This window comes from Ruditapes philippinarum, unplaced genomic scaffold, assembly GCF_026571515.1.
Source record: "Ruditapes philippinarum isolate M1 unplaced genomic scaffold, ASM2657151v2 ctg53_1_1_1_1, whole genome shotgun sequence".
NCBI lineage: Eukaryota > Metazoa > Mollusca > Bivalvia > Venerida > Veneridae > Ruditapes > Ruditapes philippinarum.
The window spans coordinates 312,229-330,689 of record NW_026855612.1 but is presented as its reverse complement, the minus strand read 5'-3'; the positions used below and the strand labels follow the sequence as shown (position 1 = coordinate 330,689).

At 33.2% G+C, this 18,461-nt stretch overlaps 1 protein-coding gene across 1 annotated transcript in view; it reads right to left on the bottom strand.

Moving 5' to 3' along the window:
• Positions 1–7,275: 7,275 nt before the first annotated feature.
• LOC132743889 (uncharacterized) overlaps positions 7,276–18,461 on the bottom strand; it is a 19,472-nt gene continuing 8,286 nt past the window's right edge. The window contains exons 4-6 of the mRNA XM_060732478.1: positions 18,186–18,329; positions 16,790–16,955; positions 7,276–15,723 (exon numbers count right to left, since the gene is read on the bottom strand). Of these exons, the coding sequence (XP_060588461.1) occupies positions 14,459–15,723; positions 16,790–16,955; positions 18,186–18,329 (1,575 nt within the window). The 3' untranslated portion in view covers positions 7,276–14,458. The remainder of the gene's footprint in view (positions 15,724–16,789; positions 16,956–18,185; positions 18,330–18,461) is intronic.

Sequence of the window (18,461 nt, the reverse complement as noted above, 5' to 3'; positions counted from 1 at the left end):
AAAGGGAAAAGTACAGTCGATTGTGTTTTCATTTTGCATTCCGTTATTTCAAAATTATTAAATTCTGGTAAAAAAGTATATAGTGTATTCATTGATTATGAAAAATGTTTTGATAAGATAAATAGATCATTTCTCTGGCAAAAGTTATTAAGTGAAAACATTAGCTCTAGAATGGTAAACGCAATAAAATCTATGTATAGAACTGTTCGATTACGTATTAGGTTTAATAATAGACTCTCTGAGCCAATTCTCTCACACTTGGGCGTGAAACAGGGAGACCCGAGTTCTTCTTTGATGTTTATGATGTTCGTAAATGATATTGCTGACAATATAAATACTAATCTAGATGGGTTATTCACATATGAAGATTTAATTTTATTTTTAATTTTATACGCAGATGATCAGGTGTTATTTGCAACATCACCAGAATCCTTACAATCAATGATAAATGATATTGAAATATATTGTAATACATGGGGTCTAAAAATAAATACTTCAAAGACTAAGGTTATGATTTTTGAAAAAGGCAGTAGACATACAAATTATGATTTTTACCTTTATAATACTCTACTAGAAAATGTTACTTCTTTTAAATATTTAGGCGTATATTTTTTCAAAAATGCAAACTGGAATAGAACCCAAAAATGTATTGCAGAACATGCATCTAAATCTTTACATAAACTATTTTCAATTTTTGATAAGTACGATTTTTCTACTAGTGAAAAAAGTAAATTGTTTGATTCGCTAGTTGCTACTGTACTAAACTACTGTTCAGAAGTCTGGGGAATGAATGCAGGCACAGATATAGAACTTATTCATACAAAATTCTGTCGAAAACTTTTATATGTTAATAAATCAACTAATACTACTGGTCTCTATGGAGAATTAGGGAGAGTTCCTATGATTATTTTTAGAAAAATAAATATGATAAGATATTGGATCCATTTACTGAAATCAGACAACTCTTTGCAAAAACAAATTTATATCATGCTTAAGAATGATGCCAATAATAATATAACATACAATAATTCAAATTGGGCCTTTCATATAAAAACAATGTTAAACAATCTAGGACTTTCAAATATATGGATAAATCAAGATAATGGAAATTTTACATTTTTAAAAATTAAACAAAGGATATTAGATAATTATTATCAAGCTTGGTATGCAAACATAAACAATTCACAACGTTTACTTACTTACTGTAGGTTTAAACAATCTTTTAACTTTGAAAAAACATATTTAAATTCAATAAGTGAAAGGAAATTTCGGATTGCCTTAAGTAGATTTAGATTATCTTCGCATAATTTAGAAATAGAAAGAGGTAGATATCTTAATATAGAACGAACCAAAAGAATATGTAAATTTTGCAAGATAATATAATTGAAGATGAGTATCATTTTCTTCTTGTATGCCCAATATATCGAGAAATAAGGAAAAAATACTTCAAACCATATTTTTGTAGGTGGCCATCTCTTAATAAATTTGATAGACTGATGTCCACAGATAATGAAAGACAATTGTTAAACTTATCAAAATATATATTTTTTTCAAATAAATTAAGGAATAGTTTAGAAATTTGATAATTATTATATTGGTATCGATTTAAATTTACCTTTGTCAAACTAGTTAATTTATTGTGTAAGCTTCCCTATGCAGAAAATATTTGATTGCTAATGATTTCTCGTGTCATTTGTCACCTTATGTCAAATGTATATTATGGCTAAAAGCATTGTAATGCTTAATTGCTAATTAAATGTTGTTGTTGTTGTTTTATGTCCCTTTATGTTTAAGGGCTAGTCGAGTAGACGTCAGGGATAAGACCCTTTGATCTGATATCATCCCCTACCGCTAGCCCTTCCCGACTCTTTCTAGTCCCTGTTACAACCCCTAAAAACATTACGTAAAGTCAATTTCCACATTTAGTATTCATAACTACAATTATATGACACTGTCAAATAATTTTCACTATACCTCTATAGTATTAGTTATACAGCAACTCCTACGCCCTTCCAGTGCTTTGATCCTATTCAATGTCATAAAGCCAAATTCTATATTTTTTCTTTAAAAAAACTTGGTCTCGATCAACAGAATATAGATATATGTATGGAATGACATCTTCCATAGTAAGCAGTGTTAAGAATTTTGTGTTATACGAACACCGATACAGTCGATACATGAAATTTGACAAGATCTGATTCATGTTAACATTGAAATTTCTACAACTGAACCGCTAAAAGTTGACAATGTTGCGTAAAAAAATGCTATTGCATCTGTGAAAATAAACAATCGATGACACCAACGAAAATCCCGTCCAAATCTATTTTATACCGAAGCTACACGAAGAAATGCCAAACGGACATTGTCTTCTTCTCACAAATACCTAACTTTTATAGTTTAAAAAATTGTCGCTCTACGATAAATCAGAGTATTCCGGGCAGTGACAAAAAAATCATACTCTGGCAAATATTTTTGTAGATATGGATTATTTACAGGCGTCTCATAATTTGTGTTTCAAATAATGGTTGACATTATAAGGATCTTGTAAACAACGGCTGCCAGTACAGATCGGAATATCAAGCTCGAAGGCAACATTAATTTTATGTGGTGTTATAATCAATAATATATATATAATATAATCAATAAACTATGTGTAATTTGTTTCGTTTTTAATTGTAAATAAACAAAAAGTACTTAAAAACTAAAATATCATGATTTTTCATGTAATTTTGTTAATGTTAAACTCTCTTTAACACAAATTTTCTGACATAATATTGAAGGACATTATAAAGATTTAGAGAAGGAAACAAAATGTTAAATCTACATTATTGTTAAATGCAAATTAAAAACTAATGATGGTTATATATATGCGGAAAGCATCGTTTGTATGTTGAATGTTGTAACATGGCTATGTTGCTAACAATATTCAAAATTGTCCACATTTTAAAAACTGTCCTAGTCCATCAATTTTTAATTGAGTAAGTATTAGGGAGATTAAGATTATGCAATATTAGGCCACTGTTTTTTGTTGTTTTTTTTTTATTACCTTTTTTGTACCTCAGATGTTTCCAGAAAAAATAAGGATAGGAGGGGTGAATAAGAGAAATGGAATAAAACTCAACAAAAAATCGTTTTTGACAAGTTACTATAATTACGACACTTGCCCCAGCCTTAAACTACATAATTGGACATTTGCGTCAAGTTAAAATGTTAAATTTTCATATATGAACATGTAATCAAGATATATATACTTTTGGCGGGTATTCCCCTCCACAGTACTCATCAATCCTTTGAGCTGCAAGCCTCTTTAATAAGACCTAACCACCTATACAGTCCAGGAACCGTGAAACGGTTAAGTCTTTTTCGTCACTGACATCCACTGCGGTGTATTTAAGATAGCTTGTAAATTTTAATCATTGTTTAGTGGCATGCGCCATTTTCTTTTAAAGCTAGCAGCATGTCTATGAGCAAAGTATTTAAATAACGGTAAATGGAAAGAGTAAGATCATAAAGTTGTACAGTATAAACATTCGTGTTAACCAGAATTTGCTGTTAAAATGAAAAGTTGGGTGTGAAAAGGTTAATTCTGTCCTAAAATATTACAACATAAAATATAGCACCATCAAGGAACCTTTAAATTACACAACTGCAGAGATGTACAAGACACTAATTAAATATGACGCAATGGCATGTCGCATTCTTTTATTTGTTTATTTTGTTTTATAATACCCCAAGTTAAGCCGTTGCATTCAGTGCTTCCAGCGCTTTGATCTACAATTTTGTTCAATGAGAGGTTTCTCGTTTCATTATGTAAAATAGCCCGTTTATTTGCTTTAAATGTCTGAAATCGGGAGATTGGTACGTGTGCTTGCGATACCATAGCAGCTCTTGAAAATTTCGGAATTCAGTCTCGGTTTTAGGAAAATTCTACAAGAAGATTATCACACCATCTGATATACCTAAGAATTCCGGGTACCCTCCACTAAATTTCCAGGGTATCTTAAAGTAACAGCAAAGTTATATATAAAATATTACATAAATCGAGTAATAATCTCTTTGACGACTATATAATAAAGTCACGTAGGTTGGCTACCTAAACAGAGGTGTTAAAATTTAATTACAATACATTCTTGTTAGCCATTGAAGTAATAATGTATATAGGACTTTCAAAAACAGTTCTTATTCAGAGCGGGCGCTATGGCGCAGTGGTTACACTGTCTGCCTATTAATCAAGGGGTCATGAGTTCGATCCCCCGCTACTCCACTAAAAGAATAAAATGACTACGAGACTGACAAAACCAGAACATAGAACTCTAGAGACGTTCAGGTTACTAGACATAACAGTTAACGGAGATGAGGAGAAGAACAGGAAAATACATACAAAAAGGGAAGTTACCAGGCAGATAACAACAAAAACTTAACGAAACATTCTACAAGACACTGAAACTGTACAGACAAAAGGGACTTAACGTAACAAGACACAAAGACGCGAAACAGAACAGACAAAAGGAACTTAACAGAACAAGAGACAAATGGACCCGAAACGAAACAGACAAAGGAGACTTAACGGAACAGACAAGGGACCTACCGGAACAAGACACAAGAACATGGAACGGAACTGACAAAATGGACTTAACGGAACAAGGAACGGAACAAGACACAATGACAAAGACCGGAACAGACAAAAATGACTTAACGGAACAAGACAAGGATGAAACAAGACAAGGACGCGAAACAGAACAGACAGAAAAGACTTAACGGAACAAGACACATGGACAAGCAATGGAACAGACAAAAAACACTTAACGGAACAAAAGAAGGACGGAACAAGACAAGGACGCGGAACGGAACAGACAAAAGAGACTTAACGGAACAAGACATATGGTCAAGGAACGGAACAGACAAAAAAGACTTAACGGAACAAGACAAGGAGGAAATAAGACGAGGACGCGAAAAGGAACAGACAAAAGAGACTTAACGGAACAAGACATATATGGTCAAGGAACGGAACAGACAAAAAAGACTTAACGGAACAAGACAAGGAGGAAACAAGACGAGGACGCAAAACGGAACAGGCATAAGAGACTTAACGGAACAAGACATATGGACAAAAAACGGAACAAGACACATAGACAAGGAACGGAACAGAAAAAAAAGACTTAACGGAACAAGATAAGGACGGAACAAGACAAGGAATGGAACAAACAAAAGAGACTTAATGGAAGAAGACACATGTACACGAAATGGAACAGACAAAAGAACGGAATGAGACAAATGATACGACAAGACAAAACTAAAACGGAACAGGAAACGATAACCACGTATATAATATGTTAACGAATACAGACGGTAAAAGAGTAATGAAACATTACAGATCATAAAACAGCTAACAGAGTACAAAAACAAAAGAGAACAACAATTTACTGTAAGCAGACAACAAAAAAACTATAACAAAAAAAAGCAAATAAAAAAATTAATAAGACAATAAAAAAATAAGACACACAGTGGAAAGGACAGAAAACAGGTACACTCCATAAAATCAAATTCTCTATACCTACTCAACCAGAACAGCAAGGCACCTAAGTAAACAAGACTTAATAAAACAAGAACAGCAGAACAGAAACAGAGAAGAAATAAACATAAAAAATAGACGGCAAAAGACTTAACAGAACATACAAAAGATACAACAACTCACACTAATTCACATGACAGTTGCAAAACAGAAAACGTAACGGAACATATAAAAGCAGACTTAATGGAGCATTCCACAAAAGAATGGAACAGACCACTAAATATGGAACGGAAAACAAATATATCTAAACAAAGACATCAACGATAGGACTTTATAAAAAAAACAAAAGACTAAACGGGACATGAGATTCAAATAACTAAAAACTTAAATATTAAAATGTACTAATTGCAGATGTGGTTTTAAGTGTTTTCTTTTTCTGATGAGTTTGACACGAAAAATTTTACCAACACGCCCGCCATCATGTTATATAGACTTAACAGTAAAATTAAATAAGTCGTGCTCGTATTAAACATACATATTAATGTCCTCAATGTGAGCTTTTGTGATGTTCCTTGCATGAAGCTCTACCAAAGTTCTTCTTGTAAAACCCCGAAATCTTCTAGTGACAAACCAAAAGAGCTAGAGCTTAGATATTTGGCATAAAACTCTTCTAGAGATGTATGCCTACAGGGGGGGGGGTTTTTTTATTGGTAGAAAAATTTTAAAAAAAATTTTTTTTAAAAAAAAAAAGGTTTTTTTGGGCTACCAAGTTTTTAAAAAGCCCCCCCCCCCCAAGGGTCATTGAATTAAATGGATGGGGGAATTTAAAACCATCTGGTAAAAAAGGTGGCAATGGGAAATTTCAACATGGTTTAAAAGGGGGCGGGGCCTCAGGAGGGGAAAGCGAAACCAATTTGAAAAGGGGGGAAAAAATGGGAAAAAAAATTAAAAAAAAACGGGATGGGGCTTTTAAAGGGAAAGGACAAATGAAAACCCCAGGGCATATAAAAGTAAAAAAAAAATAATAAAAATTGTAAAACCCCGATTCCATATAAAAAGGCGTTAAAAATTACGATATAAAAAAGTAAAACCCCCGGGGGGAAAGGATGGTGAAAAATATAAAAAAAGGAGAAGGGGAAAAACATGGTTTTACCCCCCGCGTTTTCACCTTCGGACCGTTTTTCAAACACCATGGTTTTTCCCCCGGTTTTATCATGTCCAGGGTTTTTAATTGTACCACGGGGTTTACAGGCAATGGGTTTTTAAAATTTTTGTTTTCAATTTTTTCTCTTTTTAACGGTTAATCCCATTGTTCCCATTCTCCTTTTTGTTTTTACCGTCCCCGGTTTTTTCCATAACTTCCCGGGAAATTGAATTTTAAAAAGGAAAAAAAAACTTTTTTATAGGGTAATTTGATGGTAAACACGAAGTGAATTTTTTAAGATTTGACAAGTTTGAAAGTCCATACTATTCTGGAGTTCCTTCCCCTTACACTACGTTATTTCCGTTGTAAATATTGGCAGGGAACTACACTAGTTACAGATGTAATAAAGGTTTGCATAAGGTGTTGAATATATTATGTGCAAGATATTATTTCGATTTTTTTCAAACAGGGCTGAAATACAAAATGTATGTCAAATTTAAGATAGGGTGAATTCTTCAGCATATTCTGCAGTAGTTTAAGTATTCTACTCGAGATTAGAAACCTAAATAATTAAATGACCTCTAATTCAAACACTTTGGGGAAAGCAGATTCTGATATGAACTGTGTACAGGGATTTTCTGTCAAATTCTGACAAAAAAATATTTTTCTTTTATTTTTTAATCTTCAAAACATATATTCTCAATCAACATAGCTATAACATTATTCAATAACAATATATGATATATGATGGCATTAAACTAGCCAAACAGATCAAGATAACATAAATAACAGTAACAATAAAACAAAAACACCGCACACGGTGATAAAGCCGCTCGTCTGTCTAAAATTCTTACGTAAAAAAGAGGCAGAACTCCAAAAATATTATTTTCAGAATTACGCCCCTTGTTTCACATCTGCACCTTGACATGCTAGGCAAGTGTTCCGAGTTTCAAGTTGATACCTCCTTTTGAAATGTTTGAATAATGCATTTAAATGACACACTAAAATTCTTGCACTACAACAACGCCTCAGCAATCATAATGGCTCGAATTTTTTCTTCCAGACAGACAAGCTAGAAATGGCCATTTTTCTTGGAATAACCTGTTCGTGACAAAAAGTTTTCACATATTTATTTAAGTTGTAATTTAAAATGTATTTGAAATTTTCTTGGATTGCTTTCTGGAACCGTTGTTGGATATTAAAGCTGCATACCTTCAGACGAGTCAAAATATTTCCAGAAAATCAAACTTGAGAAAAATATACTTAGATTTTAAGAATTAGAAAAGTAAAGAGATTCAAGATTGAAATAATATTTTACATATGTATCATTTATGACTGATTTTGCAGTATTTATCACTATTTCTACAGGAACAAGACAACCACCCCTCAGATACATCACCCCAACCCCTTTTCTACTGCCTGACTAACACAGTAACTTGAGTAAGGGCTATTTTTTGCATATTTTGACATCTTGTTGGTAATTTACAAGAATTGAAAGTGCCATTTGCAAAGTTTAAACACAATATTTTACTTACGAATCAATTTTCAAAATGTTCATGAAAATTACAATGTTGCATGAATCTGGAGGAATGCTGCTAAAAGTCACACCATCACAGTATAGGTCATATGGCAATTTCCCAGCTATAGTGGTGGAGGTAGACACCAGGTGCCCCTTCGCGCATTATGAAGCTAACCGGTTTTGGTATTATATGCGGAGGAGTCATGGTCTTCACCCTAGTTGGGCTTGAACCCACATCCCTGGGTTGAGAGGCAGATACCTTAACCACAAGGCCATCACTCATTTAAAAGTTATTTAAAAATTGAACCTGGGGACAAGAATAGAAGCTTACATAAAATTGGACGGTACTAGGTTCATTAGAAAGGAAGCTAATTATAGAGTTGGATCTTACAGACTGGTTACAAATTACAATATTTCACAACTACAACCTTTGAAGTTATCCTTTTTTTCAACAACAATATTGAAACCAGTTTATTCTTTGCTCTGTTGCGTATTGGTTAATATCTTACAGGAACGTTAATCAGTATTTACAACCTGTACAGAGCCAGGTCACTCTGCACATCTATGCAGTCTGAACTGGCTTTATACTTCTGGCTGACCAACTTTTAAATATTCATCTTGAAATCCCCAAAGTATATAATGGACTGTTCAAGAAATGTAAAGTCAACAAACTATTTGGGTAATTCACGGGTAAGGGTTAAAACATGGAAGGCACTTTGTAAATAAAAATACAAAAAATACTGATACACACTTCTAAACTACCACTGTTTTACATATTTTTTTCTTTTTCTTTTTCAATTTCAAATATGTTTGGCAATTCATTTAATCCCTAATGTATTAATTTCTTCATAGTATGAAACTGTGTGTTAAGAAGTGCTTCTGTGCAAAGAATGATTCAATGCATAGTTTTGTATTAAGATTTAAATCTTATCGAACTAAATATCTTAAATGGACTTGGCCATCTCTGGACAAAACCATTTATCATTTATAGGGAAAATTTCAAAGTAAATACTAACTGAAAAGGGACCAGTGCAGACCATGATCATCAAGACAGTACAGATGTGCAAGCTGATCTTTATCTGCACTGGTCTGAACTGGTCACGCGGGCAATTCAGTTGCCGCTAGCAGGCTAAGAGAAAGGGATGTATGATAGTGGTGGTTTAGAGGTGTATATCTGTATACATGTATGTAATAACAATAAAAAATATAACAATTGCTACTCTATATTGGACCATTGTTAGTAAACACATCTGAGATCAAAAGTATAGAACACTAGAAAATAGAGCTATTATATCACTTTGTGATGTAAATTTATGAAACAAATACATATAATGAGAATCTAATAAATGTTTGATTGTTTGGGTTTCAAGTCATACCGACACAGTATAGGTCATTTGGCGACATTCCAGCTTTACTGGTGGAGGAAGACCTCAGGTGCCCTTCCGTGCATTATTTCAGGCACGAACGGGTACTGAGTAGAACCACTGACGCTCCGTAAGCTAGCTGGATAGCTTCCTCACATGAAAGAATCCAAAGTCCCTGTCGGGATTCAAACCCACAGCTGTGAGGGGCAAGTGGTTTTAAGTCAACGACCTTAACCACTCGGCCACGGACGCCCATCTAATAAATGAATTCAGATCTGATGCATACAGTGAAAATCTAGCTAAAACATTTAATGCATTAAGTTTCTTTTTCAACAAAATGAATCCCATTTACAGCCATTCTAATTATCTAACTCTGAAAATAGTTTTGTTTAGCATTGTAGTATAATAAGACATGGTTTGAATTTAATGCACAGTAAAATAGGCCTGAGAAATTGCGATTATTACAAACCAGATCTGTTCTCATAAAGAAGGAGAAAATACACTGATGAAAGTGTATGATTATAACAAAAATTATACCATTTATGTTAAAAGGCACATTATGACATCAATTAAATTCTTAAAAATATCAAAAATGTGTTGAATAATGTTTTAATAATGGATATAGAGCATATTAGATGCGTAACAACTGAAGAAAGTAGCGCTGAATGTGCAGTATGTGTTGCTAAGGTAGCAAATTGAAAACAAACTAGTACTTTCACTTCCATACAAAATACAAATTGCCAACAAAGCAAAACACTATAATTATATGTACATGTATATGCACTGCTAACAAAGCAAAAGCTGCAAAGATAGAACATGTATATGGCAAAATGAGTATTTTTTTGGAAATTGTAACAAAGTACCAAAAATTTATAGGTTTTTGTGAAATAAAAATGGCAGCAACCTCAGGCATAATGGGCCTTTAATTATAAATGAGTGTACACAGTATTAGAACAAAAGACTAGATTAGTTAAATACAGTATATAGGTATCTGATTATATTGTTAAAATCTTTATCAAAAATACCAAAACTTAGTAAACAAGAGCCCGGTTTGAGCCCGGTGATGCTCCCCGAATAGGTTTTGGACACAGGAAAGTACACCTCTAGTAGTTTCAGAGTTCAAAGTGCAATAATTCCAAAATTAGGCAAGGCAGAGTTACTGTTCTTTGCACTGCACTTCTAATCAATGTGATCTATCAACCTACAAAGTTTCTTGATGATATCTCTTATGATTTCCGAGTTATGTCCCAGACAACTTCAAAAAGTAAAAATAAACAAAGGGCAATAACTCCAGAATTAGGCACGGCAGAGTTATGATTCTTGTGCACTGCACATCTACCCATTGAGATGTATCTAAGTTTCATGTTGATATCTCTTATAGATTTACAGCTATGTCCTGGACAAGATTTTTCTAAAAGGGGAGATAATTCAAAAATAAGGCTTAACAGAGTTATGGTTCCTTTGCACTGCACCTCTACTCAATGATATCTATCTACCTACAATGTTTCATCTTGATATCTCTTATAGTTTTAGAGTTATGTTCCGGACAAAGTTCAAAGTGTTAAAATTAACAAAGGGCAATAACTCCAATATTAGGACAAAAAGAGTTATTTTTCTTATGCACTGCACATCTACCCTTTGAGATCTATTCACCTACAATGTTTCATCTTGATATCTCTTATAGTTTTAGAGTTATGTTCCGGACAAAGTTCAAAGTGTTAAAATTAACAAAGGGCAATAACTCCAATATTAGGACAAAAAGAGTTATTTTTCTTATGCACTGCACATCTACCCATTGAGATCTATTCACCTACAAAGTTTCATGTTGATATCTCTTATAGTTTTAGAGTTATGCCCCGGACAAGATTTTTCTATAAGGGGAGATAATTCAAAAACCGGGCAAAATAGAGTTATGGTTCTTTGACACTGCACTCCCCTCAATGCCCTCTACCATTGTATGAAGTTTCAACAAATTATCTCCAAGGGTTTTCAAGTTATGCTCCGGACAAGACAACGGACGGACAGACGGACGGACGTTCTCACAGGACAGTAATTATGTGGCTACTCTATTGTTCTCTCTATTGTTCTTTTTAGCCACGCAAAAGAAAATAGCCACATATAAGCATTACGGAATGAATGACATCAAAGAGAACCTATTGTCCCTCTAGCCACATAATTACTCTCCTGTGAGTGCGGACGGACAGACGGACGGACGTTCTCACAGGACAGTAATTATGTGGCTACTTTATTGTTCTCTATTTTGTTCTTTTTAGCCACACAAAAGAAAATAGCCACATAAAAGCATTACGGAATGAATGACATCAAAGAGAAAGAACAGTTACCTATTGTTCCTCTAGCCACATAATTACTGTCCTGTGAGTGCGGACAGACGGACAAGGCGCCGACTATATGCTCCCCCGAAATTTTTCGGGGAGCATAATAAAATCCAACTACATGTAATTGCTAGATATGAAATTTTAAGACTGGTTAATAAAACATTGTGATGGATAAGTGTTCTGATTATCAATAAAAAAAATTTTTTTAATTTTGATCACTTACCTCAAAAGATATATGTATAAATTAATAACATTAACAACATGGTGAGTAAATAATTAAACTTGTTAACATACCAGTAATACACTGATTAATATTAAAATGACAAAACTATTAGTTTTTGTTCTAACTTTATACATGGGAAATCTCAAATCATATCACTAACTTAAAGTTTAACTTTTCGTAAAAAAAATACAACACTTTGTTCAATAAAATGTGAGAATAAAACAAACGAAACAACATAAAATCTGCATAAAATTATCACTATAACAAAGATCAATTTGACCTATCAAAAATATTCTGCATAAAGTAAAGGTTTCAAGGCGTAAGGCCTAAGAAAACTGTTTCTTGTCCCTGACCCTCATTAGTCAGTTCGTTTGGAATGTCTTCATTTTTTCATATGAATAAATAATTGTAAAAACTACACAGGACTGACCTTGACATAAAGACAGTCGAAAATCTGTGTAAAAGTGATAACATATTAACAACACTAAGGAATAAAGTGGCAGACAGCAAGCAGAATTTGACATTACTTGGTCAACACAAAAGAATAAAATGACAGACGGCAAGCAGAATTTGACAAAACTAGGTCAACACTCGGGAATGAAGTCGGAGATGGCAAACAGCATCTCCCATGACCTTGTTCAGTGACATTAAGTCACTTTCTTTATTTTGTATGTAACTATTTGTATTTTGTAATAATTGCTGCTGAAGTAGGCCAAAAAACCAAAAGCTATGGCGAACAAAAATTAGTGTATTTAATTATTCAATCTATTGTTAAGAAAAGACTTGAAAAAAGCTGGAAGGTGAATCAGTAAAGAATCTAGGTTGGCAGTCTAAAGAGAGTATACATGGAGACTTGAAATAGAACTTTTTTTTCCCAAACAAAATCTTTAATCAGTTATTGCCTGAAAAGTGTCTAAAAGATAAGCAACAACAAACTCAACAGTGTGTAAATAGAGGAAGCCTCAAAATCATGCAGGTTCACTTTGACTGAGTCATTTAATGAACAATAGTTGTTAATACAAGCCACCTATCCACTGTGAAATGTCAAATGTGAATTATCACTTAATATATATTTTTCACCAGTAACAAAAATGATCTCAAAAAAATCTTTCACTAGATAAACTATTGAGCAAGTAATAAAACTTATAATTAAAAGTAAATGTATATGGCACTTATGTACTAAAACATTACTTCCAAATCTTATAAAAATCTTTCTAAGTGCTTCACTCTATTCCTTAATACATTTGTACTTTGATATATGAACTGTATCACAAAATTCTAGGGGACCGTATATGCACAATTTATTATAAAAGAACATTTTTATTTACCAAAAATTTCGTGGAATTTAGTACATACACACAGTAAAATCCACTTATAAAGATATCGCATAAATACAGTACCGATATCTCTCTTATAACGATGCTGTCAGCCGTGTCCTGAAGCTGTTTTCAAATTGGTTGCCTCTCGGATATAATGATATTTAATGATATTCGGATATAATGATATAAATTTGGCCGTCAACTGAATTTCAGTATAAGTGGAGTTTACTATATATAAAAGGAACTTCACAAAGGTCTAATACCTTAAAAACTTAGAAATTTTTGCATAGATCAATTGCAGCAAAACAATAAAATATGCAAAAGAAATACACTTAGAATTAGATAAATTACCAAATTTTTAATGTGATTCAATGTGATTCTTAGTCTGTTTTAAGTTAAAAGTATTTAAAATGGTTTTCAATTTTTTTTTATCATTTTGTACAATAAAAAAAAATTATTCTGAATAAAACAGAATGAGTATAAAAAGTACATATACATGTAACTTATTGGTCCATATCTACATAAAATAGTACACCATTCTAACAAAATATTTCCAGTCTGGTTTTGTCAAAAAAAAACAACAAAAAACAATAAAGTCCCTTTAATTATTTCATGTTTTTTTTTTTCATTTCATAAAAATATAGACAAATGAAGTCAGTGTAAAAAGTATCAGAAAATATTTGAATAATTGTTTAGCACTTTCTTGTACATAGTATTTGTATTTCAATAAAGTACGAAAATTAATATTTCCTGAAAAATTCTGATTAAATATATAAAAAAAAAATTATTATCATTGTTACTGAACTGCAACAACTGTCTTGAGCACTTATTGTTTAGTAATTAATTTACTTACATTACAACATACTTAATTACTTTATAATATTTATGTTTATAAGAAGAAATTTCGCATTAAACAAAATATCTTGAATTACTCTATACTAAATATGTGCGTCTCCAAAAATAAGATCCAATTGCATGTGTCCCCTGATGATCCTTTGCACCAAATCAAGTCCCAATAATAGTATCATTGTTTGAGATATACTACCTATTAAGTGTTGAAAACCTCACACTTATCCCAACTGCTAACAATGCAAAAGCAAGGGCAGCGACTCTGAAACCTATTCTCTTCAGATTCTCTGACATATGAGATTCTTGGATAGTCTCCCTTTCAGAACCCTGTGTGTCTTTACATACATCATCAATTTCCTCAATATCCAAACCCTCATTATCTTCAACTACTTCCTTTTCAACACTTTCATTTTCTGTCGACTCACCATCACTCTCGTATTGGAAATCTTGATAGCTATGAGGATCAATGACTTCAATGAAGACATCCTCCTCACTTGTTTGTCGATTGTTATTTTTATTTGATTCACCAATGTTTCTAAGCTCATCATCATTTATTAATTGTTCTGTACCACCTTCCAAGTCTATTTGAGCATTTGTACCTGCCACTCTATTTATTGTGTCTTTTATTCTTTCAGTATTTTGGCTTTTATTGAACTGGTCACTTGCTGGTAAATATTTTGAAGCATTATTATTAAGAGATTCGCTATCATCTGAGTTAATTTTCAAATATAAAATACCATTTGATTTATCCTCAGCAATCTCAATGTCATCTTCAGTAACACCTGTCTCACCAACAATATCATTTCTTTCACTAACTATTCCATGTTTGTCATTACTCATTACTTTAATGCTGAGACCACTTTCTGTTCTTTTATCAGATGTATTGCCATTTACATCTTTGACTTCATTCAGACTGTCAACAGCACTATCAAATAAACTAGGAGTAGCCTGTCTAACGTAAACAGACTCCTTGTCATAACTATCAGCTTTTGCATAATCTATCACATTTTTGGAATTGAGATCATTTGTTGTTTCATATTTATCACTACATATTCTCCCATCTACAGTCTCCCCTGGAATGTCTTCTTTTCTCTGCTTTTCCAGTATATTGGTCCCTTTAACACTATCTCTATCATGGCATTTTTCTGAATCATCCTTCAGCTGGTCTTTAGATTTAACTGCTTCATCACCATTTTCTTCTACGTCATCATGCAAAGTATCTTCAACATTTGCCTCAACTTCATCTTTTTGAACAAATGCCAAATTAACATCTGTTTCAGAATCAGAACCAATCTCTTCCCCTGCCATGTCTTCTATAACATCTGTGTACTCAAAACCAACACTAGAAGCATATCTAGGTTTGACTACATTTGAAACAGTAAGTCTGTGACTGGGACTCAAATTTGGATCATCATTCAGTATTTGCTCTGTATTTTCACTTTTGTCTTCTTTAAAACCTGGTTCAAAAGAAACATCATCTATGTCAAATAGTCTGGACTAATATTAAACCTTAATACATGTATATTCTTTGAATTCTAGTTGTCAATGATAACTGGCCTTTGTCACCAGTATAGAACCAGCCCAGTCTGCTTATATATTCATGTAGTGTGATTAAACAGAACTGTTGGCTGCTTTTGTTTTTAATTTTGATATTAAATTCCTTTCTCTGGAATAACAAAGGGAAGCCTGAGCAAGATAATAATGGTTATTCATCTTTTTTGTTTGCTTGTTAGTCTCATTGAAAAGGAAATATTATAGTCCAGCATTACTGGAATCAGAGTAGAACCACTGGTCTTCTGTAGAGCATACTGCATCATCTCAAAAAAATAACTGGATAAAGCATTCTTCCCATGAAATTACTGGATAGAGCATCCCTCCCATGTAATAACTGGATAGACCATCCCTTCCATGAAATTACTGAATAGAGCATCCCATCCATAAAATAACTGGATAGAGCATCCCTCCCATGAAATTACTGGATAGAGCATCACTCCTATGAAATAACTAGATAGAGCACACCTCCCATGAAATTACTGGATAGAGCATCCCTCCCATGAAATAGCTGGATAGAGCATCTCTCTCAAGAGCATACCTCCCATGAAATAACTGGATAGAGCATCCCTCATATGAAACAACTGTTTAAAGAAACTTCCCATGAAATAGTGCATTGTTCAGTTCCTATGGGGAATCAAACCTACAGTAGTGAGGGGCAAGTGATGCGAAGTAAGAGATTTTATCCAGTTTGTCATGGAAGACACTAATCTCTAGACAGTTAGAGTTGAAAATGCAAGCACACTTGGCATAATCAAAAGCCTATTTAGTGCTTTCTTTATTTTTCACTTTGTTTTAAACTAATATTATCTCTTAACCTACTGGAACTGAAATTTGTTAGTCTTAACTCCCCGTGTGGACTCCATGCTGTGTGTATTTTGATATTGAAATCCCTTAAACTTCAAATGGACTGTTCTAAAATTTAAAACAGGGTAAATCTATCATTAAAATGTAGCAGTTTACAGGTTATACCTGGTGATATATTGTTTGTACCTTCAGACTCATCATGTATGCACTTCTCACTTTCTACTTGAGTGACATCATGACTTGTGAAGTAATCTACCACCATCTCTGGTGAAGTGTCAAACTCTGCTGAACTCTGTGCATCAGAACTGGGGTCAAAGTTCATCACTGAGCTCTACAATATAAAAGACAATGGGTTGGATACCCAGGTAAAAAAATTCTTCCAGGACATTGAAATATCTAAAATTACAACCAAGTACGACAGATTGTATCACAATTAACAGCATATGATCTGTCAAATTCACCATTTGCCATCTAAATTAACAGATCAATGTCATTTGTAAAGTTTAAAGGGATAACAGATAAAAAGAATTTTTTTGTTCTTATGCTTAGGAGATAAGTGCTGAAGAAAAGCATTTCCAGTAAAATGTGTGACACAACATCTATCATATCAATCATTTTAGACACACAATTCTTTTTAAAATTTACCTTGGTACAGGAGAAAAGGCCAGAATGATGTGCCTTTAAATGATGACCTTATCAACAAAAGACTGCCTATAATCACAAATTATATATCAAGTCTACATGGCTAGGAATCAAATTAACATCAAGCTAACATTGCAAGCACAAGTGGTGGTTGTGTAGGTGGCTAGGAATCAAATTAACATCAAGCTAACATTGCAAGCACAAGTGGTGGTTGTGTAGGTAGTACAGGTGTAAGCCACTTTGAATTCACTGCATCATACCTGGGCAGGCTGTCAAGCAGTTAACCATTACTAGTTGCTTTCACTTTCGCAAGGAGCTCATAACCTCCATACATGCCAGATCAGAGGTACAGTGGAAATGACCGTAATAAGAGTTTTATGATCAATCACAATGCAAGTGACCTGTACTGCCCAGGAATCAAACCCAGGTTGCCTGGCTGAATAACAACCATACAGTAGGGCACAAGTCTAATTTCTCAGAATTAAGCTTAAAAACTATTGATGATTTACATCTTGACAATTCATACTGGTATATTAACCAATAACTTACTGACTTTGTTAAATGGACTTGTCCCAGTACCGTCCATTATCAATTCTGGGGTATCAAGGTGAGATCCAGTAAGAGCTGGATTTGCTCTACGATTTGCTAATCACTTTTGCCTTCATAATGCAGTGTTTTTCACCATATAAAACAAAGGCTATAAAAAGCCTCTTAACAGAGGCCTATAAAGGGCCTCTTTCCAATAGAAATTTTCTTTAAAATCATGCAGTTTTCACAAAAGTCCAAAGTTAAACCAGGGTTTTTACTTCGCAAAACAGTAGTATTAGCAAATTTCTTCCCAAAAACAAGAGGCTAAGGTCTTTTCCCAATAAAATGAGAAAAATAACTGAACGGTAACGTTAACAAGATAATGACTTACCCATCCACCTTGTTTTATAATAAATTCTGCAGCATTCTCGGCAACGAACTGGGCACAGTAATCAATCACATTGCCAAAATGTCTTTGGCCATGCTGCACAGCTCCCCAGATTATCTTCTGACCAAATACCATTAATAAAGCTACCTGTAAATAAGTGATATCTAAATAACAATGAATTCAAAGCCACACTTTTGCAATTTCAGGTTTCATTATTATATTTGTAGCTGCGGCAATATTCTATAACCTAAAAAATCCTGTCTATTCCTTTTTTTTAAA